The sequence below is a fragment of the Schistocerca cancellata genome, chromosome 4 (assembly GCF_023864275.1).
Source record: "Schistocerca cancellata isolate TAMUIC-IGC-003103 chromosome 4, iqSchCanc2.1, whole genome shotgun sequence".
Taxonomy (NCBI): domain Eukaryota; kingdom Metazoa; phylum Arthropoda; class Insecta; order Orthoptera; family Acrididae; genus Schistocerca; species Schistocerca cancellata.
Window position 1 is genome coordinate 775,256,877 of NC_064629.1, and position 15,968 is coordinate 775,272,844.

General features: G+C 39.3%; 1 protein-coding gene across 1 annotated transcript in view; it reads left to right on the forward strand.

The window, feature by feature from the left end:
- LOC126184598 (E3 ubiquitin-protein ligase HERC2) overlaps nucleotides 1–15,968 on the forward strand; it is an 812,863-nt gene that overhangs the window by 109,149 nt on the left and 687,746 nt on the right. Inside the window, exons 12-13 of the mRNA XM_049927039.1 lie at nucleotides 10,699–10,928; nucleotides 14,584–14,699. Of these exons, the coding sequence (XP_049782996.1) occupies nucleotides 10,699–10,928; nucleotides 14,584–14,699 (346 nt within the window). The remainder of the gene's footprint in view (nucleotides 1–10,698; nucleotides 10,929–14,583; nucleotides 14,700–15,968) is intronic.

The following is a 15,968-nucleotide window of genomic DNA, read 5'->3' on the forward strand; positions in this document are numbered from 1 at the left end:
GTCATAGGCACCCTTAGTTCAGCGCCTGCTATACAATGTTTCCAAGTGCTGACTGGTGTGCTGGCGAAGGCATCACCAGCAAAAGTAGTATTTATAACCTTATTGATGCTAAATGCTAATTACTTGAGGGTGCTCTGCTAGCATTGTGTGGGTTCTGATTTATCAGCTTAGGGTTTATGAAAAGTGGGCTAATCAATTTTGCCAACTGTTCATTATCAGAATCTCTCCTGTGCTCCAACCACCAGTATTTGTTGTTATGGTGAAACACTGTATGTTTTTGAGATCGATCAACTTCACTTGCTGACATGGACTGTGTGAGGCTACCACAACCCCAACATCAAAACGAGGTTTACCTTGTTAATTACTGCAAGCAAGCAATGGTTGATCTGATGCTCATCCAGTTTTGAGGAAGGTGCTCATCACTACTGAAAGAAAGAAAGAAAGACACAAGAAACAAAAATTTTGACAATGTAACCAAAAATTCATACAGTTCCCTCCAGCTTCCAGTGTTTGAAGCAAAATGTTAATTGGGGGCAGCTTGTCAGGCATATGATGCTTGACTTAGGCTTACCCATACATATGGGGATCATAGTCAATTTATTTTGGAAATGGAAAATAGAGCCTTCAAATTATATTTATAAAACTCATTACTGAATGGGTGGTACTGCTGGTGGATATCAACACTCATCCAAATGACCAAGAACATTGGCCTGTCCTTCAGATACTACATCATAGAATATGTCTTATACTTCAGAATTTGCTTCTTGTAGTCAAGAAACAACGGCAATTTTCTTGAAATCAAGCATAGTCTACATGTGTAAGTGAGTATAGATAAACTCTGTGATTAACCAGTTATTGTAGAACTACATAGCTGTTTCAAGTAAAGCAAAAGCATTACATAGTGAGACTTTTTCATGTATGCAGGAATGTTGCCTGCAGAGAATTTGCAGATAAAAATTCCTCTTCCACTTTTTGGTTTGGCCAGTGGCTTAGTCAGTTATTAATATCAATGTTTTTTTTATTTATAGGAGTGACTTTTGAAAACACACATTGGAAGAGGCATGCGTGAAGCTCACATACAAAGAAAAGTATGCTCAGATTCATTTTCCAAGTAGAGCTGTAGCATAGTTTTCATTTCTGCTGAACAGCTAGATTCACAGCTCATAAGGCATCAGCCTCCATTGGTGACATGTCTGGAGCTTAGCAGGTTGCATACCTAAGTTTATGTCTGTGCTTTTATAGTCAATTCATGAATTAGTAATACTGGGATGGGGAGGATGTGAGTATGCTGCGTGCAGACGGAGGAGGAATTGGCCACAATTTGCGAACAGTTGAATGTGCTTTTGGCTAGGTCAGTTGTCTTCAGGCTGCTGCCTTGGGGTGTAGTAGTGGTGGAGAATCTGGTGCATTGCCTGAAACACTTCAGGTGTCACTTGTTTTGTCCATAGGCTCTGCTGCTGAGGGACCTCCCACTGCACCTGATGAAGTGGATCAGCCCTCACAGGAGAATGAGTGGCATGTGGTAACAAATTTGCATCACTTGAGACAGAGGACCAATGTGGAGGCTGGCCACCTGGCCTTGCATGTTCACCCTGTGGATGGACAGGTGGCTGCTCCTTCAGCAAGGTCCAAGCGGGCACATGGAGGGATTTACTTGTGATTGCGAGCTCCAACTTTACACATGTTATGCACCCTCTTAGGTAGATAGCATTCAGAGCCTGAAAGAAAGCCAGTGTGCACTTAGCATGTCTGCCGAGATGCCTCATCTGAGATGTGGAGGAGGTCTTGCTTGCGACTGTCGAGTGGACAGGGTGCAGTCATCTGCAAGTTGTGGCTCACATCGGCACTGACGATGCCTGTCACTTGGGTTCTGAGGCCATCCTCAGTTCATACAGGCGACTGGCGGAGGTGGCGAAGGCTGCTGGTGGAGCTTGCAATTTTCAACATTGTTCTCTGAGTTGATTGTGGTCCTTTGGTTTGGAGCCATGTGGAGGGTCTCAACCAGAGACTTCATTGACTCTGTGACAATCTTGCCTGCAGATTTCTGGACTTGCATTATCAATTGGGGAATTGTAGGATTCCCCTTGATAGATCAGGGGTGTCCTACACAAAGGAAACAGCTACTCATGTAGCAGAGTACTTCTGGAGTGCATGTAATGGGATTTTTAGGATCGGTGATGGGTTGAGGTTCTCTGATGAACATTCACGAGATGGCACTTAGATAGCGAAATCAGACCACATTCACAGTAAAGACATTTTGATTGTCAAAATTTTATCAATAAATTGTTGAAGTATTCCTAACAAAGTTCCTCAATTTAGTGCCCTCCTGGAAACTTCTTGCACTGAAATTATTCTCAGGACTGAGAGCTGTTTGAACGCCAAAGTAGACAACTCTGAGATATTTAGCGATTCATGGATCTTATATTAAAAAGACAGATTAGATGCCAAAGGAGTTTGTGTGTGTGTGTGTGTGTGTGTGTGTGTGTGTGTGTGTGTGTGTGTGTGTGTGTGTGTGGGTGGGTGGGGAGGTGGGGAGGGAGGGAGGGGGGGGCACTTGACAAAAAAATATTGTCTCTGCTGAGATCAAATTTCAGTGTGACAGTGAAGTTATCCGGTTGTGTATAAGATGGTCACCCAATTCTGCCGTGACGGTTTTGGTCCAATAAGACATGTGAAACCTACCCTGAATTATTTTTACACAGTAATAACACAACAAAAGAAATGCAGTGCCAACATTTTAGCTGCTAATAGGCACCACAAGTATTTTGTAAAAAATGTTGAAGTTACACGTTTTTTCCGTGCGAGGAACAGCTTATAACAATGATTTGTACAGCCTGCCTGCCTAGAGCATGACTGCAAATCACTCATGCAGTGCTGTGTAGCAGAGCTATCCAGAGTTCACAGACTCCAATTTTGAGCACCTAAAGCCTAGTTTACAATGGAGCAAATGGAAGCAAACATGTGTGAATGAGCTTTTGCAGAAAATTCACTACCATTCACTTGTATATGGGTACAATCGTTTATACTAGAGGGAACGGAAGAGAACATGAGGTAGCGAACATTACCTGTGAATGCTGTGTTATTAGTTTTTAGTTTCTGGAGCTAATATTTGGTGTACAGGATACAACTGTATCTTGTTAGAGCCACAATGTGAAACTTTGGTATTCAGTGAGGATTATTTTGTACGGTGAGTGCACTGTGCTTGATGGAGTAGGCAGAATGGCGCAGGAAAGGAAGAGTTTAAGTGTCTTAATTTGTATGGAAGCATGACATATGTGGCGATTGTGCACTTCACATGGAGTTGTATCTCCATCTCTCCTTAGCACTGGTCCAAAATCTTCTTCTTCTTCTTCTCTCTCTCTCTCTCTCTCTCTCTCTCTCTCTCTCCCCCTCCCTCCCTCCCTCCCTCCCTCCCTCCCTCCCCCCTCCTTCTTCTTCTTCTTCTAAAACAAAAATGGTCTAGTGGCAAAGCGCACGCTTCATGATCCAGAGAGTGCAGGATCAAATCCCGTTCAGACCACAACTTTTTCACTATAATTTTTAACCGAGCTTTCACTTCTGACATATGTTGGAATAGCCATGAAAGACATGTGGTTAGGACTTCACATAAACTGCAGATCTCCATTTTCTGATTAGGTAACTGGGGAAGGTTAGGGACGTGTAAGTAGCTGCAGTGGTGTCCAGTTGAAAGACCTGCAAGAGACCTACCGGGTACACCAGACAGAATTCTCTTTTGCTTGTGCTTGTTATCTTGTCTGCTCTGGTGAAAACCTGGCTAAAACTCTCCAAACTTTTTTTTTTAGTAGCTTCATATCGACAGTTCAATTCTTGCACATGTAATTCTGATAGAAGTGGCTAGCAGAGAAAAGAAAATCATGGCAGTGTTTGATGTCACAGGCAACTTCCATCAATGAGGACTTGAAATTTGTTGAAATGAAATCTGTCTTACAGTACTACATTTTATAACAATTCCTGTAGCCCATTCCTTATAATAATGTTCGAATGTTGTAGATTTGAGTCTCAGTGAAACAGTTCTTTGTTTATTCTCTGTAGTCATCGCTGAAATGTGAAGTGTCATTCAATAGACAAAAACATACATTTTTTCTCGCGCCAGGCACACCAGACAAAGGAAAAATTAATGCAGTCAGGCAGCCAGCCACTGTGGCCGAGCGATTCTAGGCACTTCAGTGCAAAACCGTGTGACTGCTACGGTCGCAGGTTCGAATCCTGCTTGGGCATGGATGTGTGTGATGTCCTTAGGTTAGTTGGGTTTAAGTAGTTTTAAGTTCTAGGGGACTGATGACCTCAGATGTTAGGTCCCAAAGTGCTCAGAGCCATTTGAACCATTTTGCAGTCAGGCACTTCGCAGTAACCACTAGTATTATTAAGACAGAACTGGGATGGGATCAGAAATGGTCCCAGCCATTGTTCTGCATATTGCGCTGCATACCAGGCATACTTAATCAAATTCGTAAAGCATGGTGAAGAAAACTGCTAATGCACAAATGACTGGAGCTTAGTAATAGTGTTCTGCTGATAAACCTGAAATGAGAGAGAGGTACCGGAAATTATGTTGTCTGATAATTTCCTGAAAAATACTTTCTGTTGTTGAAAAAATTCTTTATCGAGAGGTTGAATCGCACTAGTAGTTTCAGGTGGAATCCACATTGGATCTACAAATTTTTCATCCTCCTCCACAAAAACAGAGGTGTCATTATGTCCAGACCATGAATCCAACAAAAGCAGCTGGTAGAAATATGTTTTGAATGAAATGTTGAAAATTATTCTTTCCAATTTTTCCAGATTTTGATATGTCAATTACAAGATTTTTGCAACTAAACAGTCAATTTTTTATATTTTTATACCTAATTTGCCTTGAGGTTCTTGAAGACAGATATACAACTGGGGAAACGGTAATGCACTCATGCTTATCACTGGCATTATCGTATATGAATGTGTCATTGTATTCAGACTGGGCAACCGACTGTGTCTTTTTTTCACCCCGAAATGTTAAAGTGAGGTGTGCATGCAGTTCTTTCATGAAACCTGACTAATCAGCATTATAAACAGCAGTTGTGGGGATAACAGCAAGCTTCGTCTTTACGTCAGCTATGAATTTCTCTATAGCATTGTCTATCACTGGCAGCTGCTCTACACATTTACACGATATAAACTTGGTAATTTTGCGACTTCTTATTTTGTATGATTTCTTGAACCTATGTAGCCAGGTCGACGAAGCCTGGAAATTAGCAATGTTCATGTCAGATATAATTTGGAGGGCCCAGCCTCGTAGGTCTCCATTGGTAAGGTGCATAGCCTCTCATGAGCAGTTCAAAATCTTTCGAACAGTTTTTCATTCAGATGATTACGGGTTTCCATTTGGTGCATATTTCTTAATTCATGTGATTCAGTCTTCCATTTGTACAGTTCATGCTCTGATTTTACAAAACAAAAACACCTTTGTACACTGCGTAACTTCAAGCCTTTTTTTCCCTCCTTTATTTAACCAATATTTCACTGTCTTTTCTTTGTCAGTGAAAACTGTTGCAGTACGTGTTTTTTTTTGAGGTTTGGAAAGTATTCTTCTTCAGAACTGCTTCTAGTGCAACTGACGTCATCCAAACCACAATTCATGGAATCGTCACAGTTATTTCCTGTTTCTTCTAACGTATCCACAATTTCAAATGAAACATCGATATCTTTCGAATGAATGTCGAGTAAATCAACTAACAAATGATACAAATGTACGTCCTCAGGAGAAGTAGGTGATTTCGGTTGGAAATGATGTTCTTCATATTTCATCATTGCTAAATAGAGAACGTTAACTGGATTCCACATTACTGCGAAACAGGAAGAAAAAAAGAAGGTACTATTAGCAGGCATGCATTATGGAAGCACAATAAATATTAATTCAGCTTTATCTGTATTGTCAATACTTACCAATACTGCAAAAGCAACTGATAATTGGTAATAGATGTTACTTGAGTGGCTAATTTGAGAGAATAGCAACTGTGTACTGTAGTGAAACTTCCTGGCAGATTAAAACTGTGTGCCTGACCGAGACTCGAACTCGGGACCTTTGCCTTTCGCGGGCAAGTGCTCTACCATCTGAGCTACCGAAGCACGACTCACGCCCGGTACTCACAGCTTTACTTCTGCCAGTACCTCGTCTCCTACCTTCCAAACTTTACAGCTCTCCTGCGAACCTTGCAGAACTAGCATTCCTGAAAGAAAGGGTATTGCGGAGACATGGCTTAGCCACAGCCTGGGGGATATTTCCAGAATGAGATTTTCACTCTGCAGCGGAGTGTGCGCTGATATGAAACTTCCTGATATGAAACTCCCTGGCAGATTAAAACTGTGTGCCCGACTGACACTCGAACTCGGGACCTTTGCCTTTCGCGAAATCTGCCAGGAAGTTTCATATCAGCGCACACTCCACTGCAGAGTGAAAATCTCATTCTGGAAACATCCCCAGGCTGTGGCTAAGCCATGTCTCCGCAATATCCTTTCTTTCAGGAGTGCTAGTTCTGCAAGGTTTGCAGGAGAGCTTCTGTAAAGTTTGGAAGGTAGGAGACGAGGTACTGGCAGAAGTAAAGCTGTGAGTACCGGGCATGAGTCGTGCTTCGGTAGCTCAGATGGTAGAGCACTTGCCCGCGAAAGGCAAAGGTCCTGAGTTCGAGTCTCGGTCAGGCACACAGTTTTATTACAAATGTACTGCCGACCTCAGGTGTGTGTGTGTGTGTGTGTGTGTGTGTGTGTGTGTGTGTGTGAGAGAGAGAGAGAGAGAGGTGTATGTTTCCACCACTGCCTGGCGCTCTGTGAATTTGACAGTTTTCAGCTATTTTTTGTAATACATGCAGTGCCTCTTAGTAGCTAAAATTTTGACAGTGCATTTTTTCATTGTCTTCTTCCTGTGTAAAAAATTTCAGGGTAGGTGTCGACATGTCTTATTGGACACATTCCCTTGTGAGTATAGACTGGGATATTTGTGGATTCATTGCGGGGGTACAGACAGTTTTGTGAAGTTCTTTTGAACATGTTTTCCAGAAACTGTCTTGAGCAGCTCCTTCGACAGTCCACATGATATGGAAATATTTTAGACCACCTAGCTATAAACAGGCTCGACCTAATTGACAGCGCTGGTAGAGAAACAGGGAATAGTGACCATGATATCATCATATTACTGAAGTTAATACATCAATCAAGACGGCTAGAAGAGTATGTTTGCTAGAAAGAGCAGGTAGACAGTTGTTAGCTTTCCACTTAGACAGTAAATTGACATCATTTAGTTCCAGTAAGATAGACGTATAGGAATGATGGGCAGAGTTTAAACGGATGGTAAATCATACTCTGGAGAAGTTTTTGCTGTGTAAATGGATTAAGGACAGAAAAAAAACCCACCATGGTTTAAGAATAAAATTCAAAAAATGCTGAGGAAGCAAAGGCTGCACGGTTCAAAAGAGAATGCGCAAATGGCAACAGGCGAACATTAATAGAAATTCATGCATCTATAAAAAGATTAATTTTTTTTGTAAAAAAAGTACCATCATCCTCCTTAGCAAAAGATCTTCTTGAGAACCCAAGAAAGTTCTGGTACTACGTAAAATCAGTAAGTGGCTCTAAGGCTTCTATCCAGTCACTCGTTGACAAGTTTGGTGTGGCAGTAGAAGATCGCAAAAGTAAAACCAAAGTTTTCAATTTTGCATTTAAGGAATTGTTCACGAAGGAGAATCATACAAACATACTGTCATTTTACCATGACATTGACTCCCGTATGGACAACATAGTAATAAGCATCACTGATGTAGAGAAAGAACTGAAAGAGTTGACAGCAAATAAGTCACCAGATCCTAATGGAATTTCAATTCAGTTTTACATAGAGTACTCTACAGCATTGGCCCCTTACTTAACTTGCATATATCGCAAATCTCTCAACCAGTGCAAAGTCCCAAGCAACTGGAAAAAAGTGCATATGGCATATGGCTCCTATATACAAGAAGGATAAAAGAACGGACTCACAAAATTACGGACCAGTATCTTTAACATTGGTTTGCTTCAGAATCTTTGAGAATATTGTGAGTTCAAATATAATATATTTCTTTGAGATTGAAAAGTTTCTGTCCATAAATCAGCACGGTTTTAGAAAGCATTGTTTGTGTGAAACTCGGCTTCCCCTTTTCTCACATGCGAGGAAATGACTAGTAGCGGTAGAGGGTACCACCCGCCACGCACCGTACAATGGCTTGCGAGCTATGTATGTGGATGTAGATGTAGTGCTACTCAGTCAAACCTGGAAAATTTACAGTCTTTGGAAAATTTACAGTGTTTCCAAAATTATTACCGTATTTCACTTGGTTCATCACTGAAACATTTTGTACATTTTGTGACCACTGTGCTTCCTAGATGAAACAGAGCAATGAAATCTTTATAGTATGATCATTTTACATATAAATTAGTTTTGTTTCTTCCACCTTTTCGTTTGTGAGCTACAGAAAAGTGTCAGTAGCTCCTTAAGTGGTGGGTTGCTAAGGGCTAAAGATGAAGGTGCTCTGTTGGAAATAAAACCACTCTTTACCAATATTATTGATCATTTTTCTATTTACCTATGTTTATCTTCTCCAAACTGAGAATAAATGCAATCTTGTGTACATACACATTTTTACGTAAAAATACATTAGTGTGATCGACTTATGAAATTGGTTTTAATTACAGTTACTAAAGCAAATAAATTGGAAAATACAGTTGCACATGCAGGAGATAGATATTTCATCATCATAATAGATGGAACTCAGAATATCATTCAATCCACATTTGCTAAATAAAAACAAACTTGGAAACATTATAAAACGCCTAACATTTTCAACAATTACAAAAATACTTGACATAAATAAAATTTCATACAAAGTAATATAGAGAAAATTTAGTATAATTTGACAAATAATACAAAAAAAAATTATATGAGAGTGATAAATTTAAGAAATCATTATCTGCTGTGCCTTTGTCCCTCTTGTACTGGACAACTTGAAGAGATTTTCATAAAATTCTGCAACTCTTTTTTTCCTTTTATTCACTGAAACCTGAATGTGAGTGATACTAAAGGACTTCTCCTGTAATTGCCTTTCTACCTATTAACAAATTTCAAAATACATGGGGATTAGAATTTCGTTATTTGAAACTAAGCACATGATCATTTGATTATGGCTTCATATTACATGGAACATGTAAGTGGTCATATTTCTTGAGATTTTTCTTTGTTGTACCAAAACTTTATTTCCATTGGAATTCGTTACAAAATCATCTGCACACACAGCAGATTCTTAACTGAATGACAGCCTTTGAAAGTTGCTGGGAGTGTAAACACATTGATACAAACACATCCTTTGTTAGAACCCAGCATGCAAGGATAATATCATGCCACAGCATTGTGATGCCATCTATCAATCGTAGTAGATACCATGCAAGTTGCTGACTTATGTTGTTTCTGCAGTCATTACAGTTTTCTACGTGCTTATATCTTCGAGACAAGGCACTGGACTCTCATAATTTTGTACATACTGTATGTCAACCCCAGACAAGTCCATTCATGCCATAAATGCCATTACAAAAAATTTCAGTCTTGCATAGTTTGTGAGATTACTGATTCAATTCAAAACAATAAAATGTACAAAAGAAAGAAAAGAGTACTTTACATTGGGTAGACATCTCATTTTGTTGCTTAAGATAGGAGACAGCATATTAACTAACAATTGAAGGAAAATTGTTCAAGCATTCAAATACTTCTTTAAATACAGAGTGTCTCAAGAGGAATGGTCAGTGTTCAGGGACATGACAGGAATGAAGCTAAAAAGTTTAGTAAACATGGTCTCTAAAAGGCATACCTTAAGAGCTATGAGATTTCTTCAACTTTGACACTGTGAAACAAATCTCATCTACTGCAAGCTCTTTCCCTTCCACATTTTGAGAGGTGGTAGTATATACTAAAGAAAAGAAAAAAAAGTTAAGTAAACATGGCCTCTAAGGTACATACCTTAAGAGCTATGAGCACTTGTTCATCTTTGCTTCTGTAAAACCCATCTCATCTACTGAACAAATGCTCATGGCTCATTAGGTATGCATTTTAGAGCGCACATTTACGAGAGTTTCTTACTTTGAATGATCATTCCTGTCATATCCCTGAATATTGACCATTCGTCCTGGGACACCCTGTATTTCCATCATTCAGGATATGAAACAGAAACACAGTCAATAATGAAAATAATTACATTGATTAAGTACTGCCAGATTGGGTGTCAAAGGTTATTTGAGGTATAAAGATATGAGAGGTATCCAAAAGCAAAAATTATTCCACTTCATAATAGGCTAAATGGCACAGCAACCATTTTTCATGACTGTATAAAGAAACAGTGTCAATTGCAAAGCTGTTTCCGTTACAAATAACACATTTCCCCTGGTTTAAGACTTCATCAGATTTTATGACAAGGTATCAAGAGCATTTCATATTACTGGCTAGGAAGTTTGTAATAGAAATAACTTTACCACTGAGATTTTCTCTATATAAAGTAATACAAAAAAAAAAAGACTCATATTTACAGAATATTTACTGTGGAAGCATAGCACCAAAATTGTAAAAAATGTGTTTAACTTCATGATTTTGTCATAATGAAAAGTGCAGTATTTTGTTAATAACTTTTGCAGTGCCCCCAGTTGGTTGATGGATTTGGAGAAAAGGATGTAATGAAATTGGCTGCTCATCCAGATGGGAAACACTTTTTATCTTTGACAAGTGACGGGAATGTCTATGCGTGGGGTTGTGGTGATGATGGACGCCTAGGTCTTGGTGATACTAATTCGAGAGATGACCCAACATTGATCCAGGCACTTGTTGGCAAAACTGTTATACACATTGCTTGTGGCAGCACATACAGGTAATTTTCTGTTACACACTGAAATTATTTTTGTCCCATTAATAAAAGTGATTAAACTGAAGGAGGTGGTATTGTTGTCTGAAGAATGAGAACTTAAAATAACATACTGTTTTAAATTATTTGAAACAAATGAAGAATTGCTGTTTACTTTAAAAATGAACTGATGTGTTGCTGCTGTACACACAGTAAGCAGGAAAGAAGGTTCAATGTAGTGGGCATCAGTATTTTTCACACTCTTTGAGGTAGATGATGATGATGATGATGATGATGATGATGATGATGATGATTACCCAGTATCCACATGATCACCTCGTATCATTGAGACACATGACGATAGTATACTGTAACACCGAAATCATTTGTAAATAAAATAAGATGTATAAATACAGCTGAAGGTGTCATTCCTACTAGGTAAGGACAGAGTAACAACTGTCTTACCACTATCTGTCAACTTCTACTTGTCTCAGCTCTCACTCTTCTATGTCTTACTTACAACCTGTGTAAGGTCTACTACAACCCTTTGCCTTGATTGCAAATGATCCTGTGTTTGCATGTCACTTGAACAACCTACTGAACATTTTTTCTAATGGAATGTGGTGTTGACAGTGTCAATTGACATACTTGACACTTGGCTGACAATGAACACCATTGGCTAAACCATAGCAGAATACCGCAGAGGAGGCTTGTTCACACTTCTTAGCCATGTATCGCATCACACTGGTAAATGAGCATAGTCCAGCAGAGCTCCTGCATGGCTGTTGGTCATGTACATTGTTGGATCTTCTGTGCCCTATCCCCTGCCCCCAGTAGACCAGTTCGTGCCCCATTTCCAGAAGGGTATGTTGGTTTGGGTCCACATTCTTGGGTGTTGACTGGGCGGACAGAAGAGGTGATGGTCCAGCTCAGGAGTCAGCAACTGATTGAGGTTGCGGTTGTAGGTGATAGGTGCATGACAGGACAGAAATCAATTGCGGCTGTGACAGGAGCATAGCGGGTTGCCGTATCAGGAGCCACCTATACGGTCATTACCCTGTACAGATGCTGTTCATTTTTCCCTCAGCATACGAGGCAATGGGGCTTGCCACCCTCACATACTGATTATGACTTAAGATCATTTTGGAATTTCTCTTCCAAACTGTGGAGGGAGCAACCAATGGAGGTTGAGTCACTCCCTTTGATGCCACCTCTGCAACCAGTTGAACATGGTGAAGAGCAGTTGTATTTTGAACCCCTGACTGGGTGTCCAGTTTCTCCCTCTACAATCTCCAGACGTTTAAGGCATGGACCTGGGCACTTTCTCCCTTACGTGCCGATTAAAAGGGGGAGGAATTTGGTAAACACACTTGTCAATAATGTCATGGCAACAGAGGACATGGAACCAATGATGTTGATAGCCAGAAAACTGTGTATAATGGCTGGTCAATAGGGAGTACCTGCACTGTGCGTACTGAAGAGAGCCTCTAGTTTCCTAGGTGCCAAATTAAGGTGGCTGCTGACTCAAGTCAGTTGTGTGTTTACTAGCTTAGCAATTGACATGCAGATATGTAGTCAGATGCTTGTGTGTTTAGTGGAATCTCTTCTTGTCTGATCTCTTAATTATCTCTGCAGCTGACATTCTAGCTTGTGTTCCAGTCTAAATTTGTTTTTGTCTTTGGACATTATAATTCCCGCTGTTGACAACGTGACAGGCTAGGATGTAATACTCTGTTGTTTATATTTTTCATTTATTTTTTATTCTGAATATTGATTTTAATCACATTCAGACCATCTTCAAGTATAAAAGATACATTCAGCTGTGCACTCCATAGTTGTGCTAACATAATCATTTTTGAAATTTTCTATTTAAGTCCAACATGTTATAACAAACATGTACTCCGTTTTGCTATGTAATTTGTTTATGTTTCAAGAGAGAAGACATGTTTGTTATAACAAATTTTGTGTCTAAATAGTACATTTAAAGAATTATTATTTATTGCTGTTTGGAATGCAGATTTGAATACATCTTTCATGACCCGAAGATGGAGTGGATTTGACTGAAATCAGTAATTAAAAAAAAAATTAATTACAACTGCATGTTAAATGATGCATTTCCTAAAATTAATAAAAAAACAGATGGATCACAAACAGGCTCGAGTGGAAGAAATAATTACAACTATAATGAAAATGAAATGGAGCTGCGTGTGATTTGTGTGATGATGAATGTTTGGTAGATGGGCAGAAGAAATTCTTTCTGGGATCCAAGAGATAAAAAAAGTACAGAAACATTGACACAATGGAATAACAGTAGATGATTTTAGGAAACACGTAGAAGCAAAATTTGCTGTTTGTACCTGAAGATTGTGATGTGTGGAGTGACATAAATACATAGCAGTCTACACAGTTAATGAGTCTCAATCCAAGTCAGTCATACCAAATGGAAACCAGGAACAACAGGATGTGGGAATTTAATTCCTAGCATCAGTTGTAAGGGAGGCTTGTGACAGGATCAAAATTATTCCAGTGATATGTGAGAAACTTTAAACTGATTGAGAGGTTACCTATAAAATGTTTAGTTGATGTATCCTGAAACAGGGCTGAAGCATATGTTAGTGAAGAAGGTCAATTCAAATGGGTATAAGCTTATTTGGCTTATAAGAATGTGTGTTAGATGATGAAAAATAAAAAATGGCATATCTTACAAGCTCAATGCCAATTATCTTTCAAAAATTACTTTAATTTCAAGGACCAGTTTTTAGGCTGGAATAAACTAGTTTCTGAAATGATCTAAAATAAACATTTTGTATCTTCAGACATATAAGGTATGTTAATGGAAGAGTGATTATTTTAAAGTGATATGCAAATATTTGTAACATAGCAGTGTAGCTTCAATGTTGTATAAAGATTGTATACAGAATTCATCTGAACAACACATTGACGTTACAATTAATTTTATGAAAGGATTTCTTTGAACATAATGAAGAGTGTAGTTGCAAGGTTCACTAGTTAGTTTTAACTGTAACAGGTGAAATTAATTCAGTCACCAAAACTACTGACGGATTGGTCGTAACATAAAATTTGTACTTTAGTTGTCAGATTAAATGCCATTTAGTTTTAATATTTGATTTGAATTACCATTAGAAAGTCATGTGTGCAACAGACACTCACTTTTTTCCTCAACAGAGTCTTTTTAGAGTTTAAGCCTAGGTTACATGGTGTTCCCCACCCACTATATATTCCAGATTTTCAAACAAGCAAAAACAGGAGGCTGGTCTCTGCCACTAGGAAAGTACTTGTATGCTGTGACAAATGCTTAAATAACTTATGGGTGCATGTTGAAAAATAAGACTCATCCTGAATTATGAATACACATCATATTTCTTGTTTAGTTGATGTAACATCAAGGTAAAGTGGCAGGCAGATTGTAACTTTTTGTAGAACTGCTGGAACTTGTACCCCTGATATTGAATGGCTGCTTCACTCATTTTCAGGCATCAAAAAACTTACAGGACCTAAAAATTGAGTGATAACAGGGAAAGTGTTTCAATTCATATGTCAGCAACCTTTAAGCTGTTAATTATTATACTACTTTAAGAATATAAAAATATTAATTGTTTTTAATCATTGTGATATTCAGTTTTGTTAATTGCTTTATTAATGAAACTTTGTGTTATTTCAGTGCTGCCATTACTGTTGCTGGTGAACTGTACACATGGGGAAGGGGAAATTATGGTCGACTTGGCCACGGTAGCTGTGAAGACCAGAATGTACCAACATTAGTAGCTGGCCTTAAAGGTAGAATGCTATTGCTCAATGCTGTCAGTGTTGTCAAAGATTATCTAGAGGACTTTTGCAATAATACACTGCTGGAAAAAATTAGTACACCCTGTTAGAGGTTTACAATTCATTCAAGATTTATTGTTCCATCAGTGCATATGAAGTACATGGAATGATTACATTTACAGATCAACAGCACAAGTGTTTCTAAGGCACCAGGTGTCAACCATATTAGTACATCATGCAGCCTTACCTGACAGCAGTGCAGGTGCTGACTCTGGCATCCAGTCAACTGCAAAGATGCATTATACCATGCCTGCTCAACCCTGTTCACATAGTTCTGTAATAGTTGTTGGTTGATGAGTTGTGCAAGTCTCTTCTTATCCCATCATATCCCACATGTGGTCGAATAGAGACAAGTACAGAGATCATGCTGGGCAGTGAAGTTCCAGCACGCCTTGCAAAGCTCATTGAGTTTCACGGGCAGTGTGACTGAGCATTATCCTATTGAAAGTACACATCACCTTCCCATTGCAAGAATGGCAAAACAATGTCTAACATCATTCTGCATGTACCGATTGTTGGTTGACATCCCCTCCAGAAACACCAAAGGTGAGAATTGTAGCTTATCGCACCCCAGACCATCAGGCCTGGGAGTGCCAGTGTGTCTTGGAAAAATACACTCTACAAGACAGTACTCACCATGTCTGAATTGCACGTGCAAATGACTATCACTTGCATGGAAGCAGAATCTGCTTTCATTGCTGAAGACAATGGCATGCCATTCCATCTTCCAAGTGATCCTCTGATGCCACCAGTTTGCTGTGGAGCAGTATGATCTTTCACTGCTAGCATTACAGTACAATGATTGTGGCAGACATCTGTGCTATGTGGACATCTGGAACCTCATCTACGGACATGAGAATGTTCACATGACCACTCATACGAGCATTGGTGCACAGCTGATGCAATGCGTCCAACTTGTCTAGTGATTCTCTGAAAAAAGCATCCCACCATTTGGAAGGCCACTCTTGGACCTCTATCAAACTCACTCAGTTGACTGTAGGAAGCATGAGTGCATCTCCGTGGCATTGTTGCCTGTTTGCTTCACACATTTGCACCACACTGAGCCTTTTGGCTGTGAAAATTTCCTGTTAAAGGTTAGACACAGATGCCGCTCTGGTAATTATGCCGCTGCACTATCTGTTGGCAGACAACATTGAAACCATTATCAGTACAACTACTAAACTCATGGTGGCATATGCCACCATCAGATCAAAATTGATG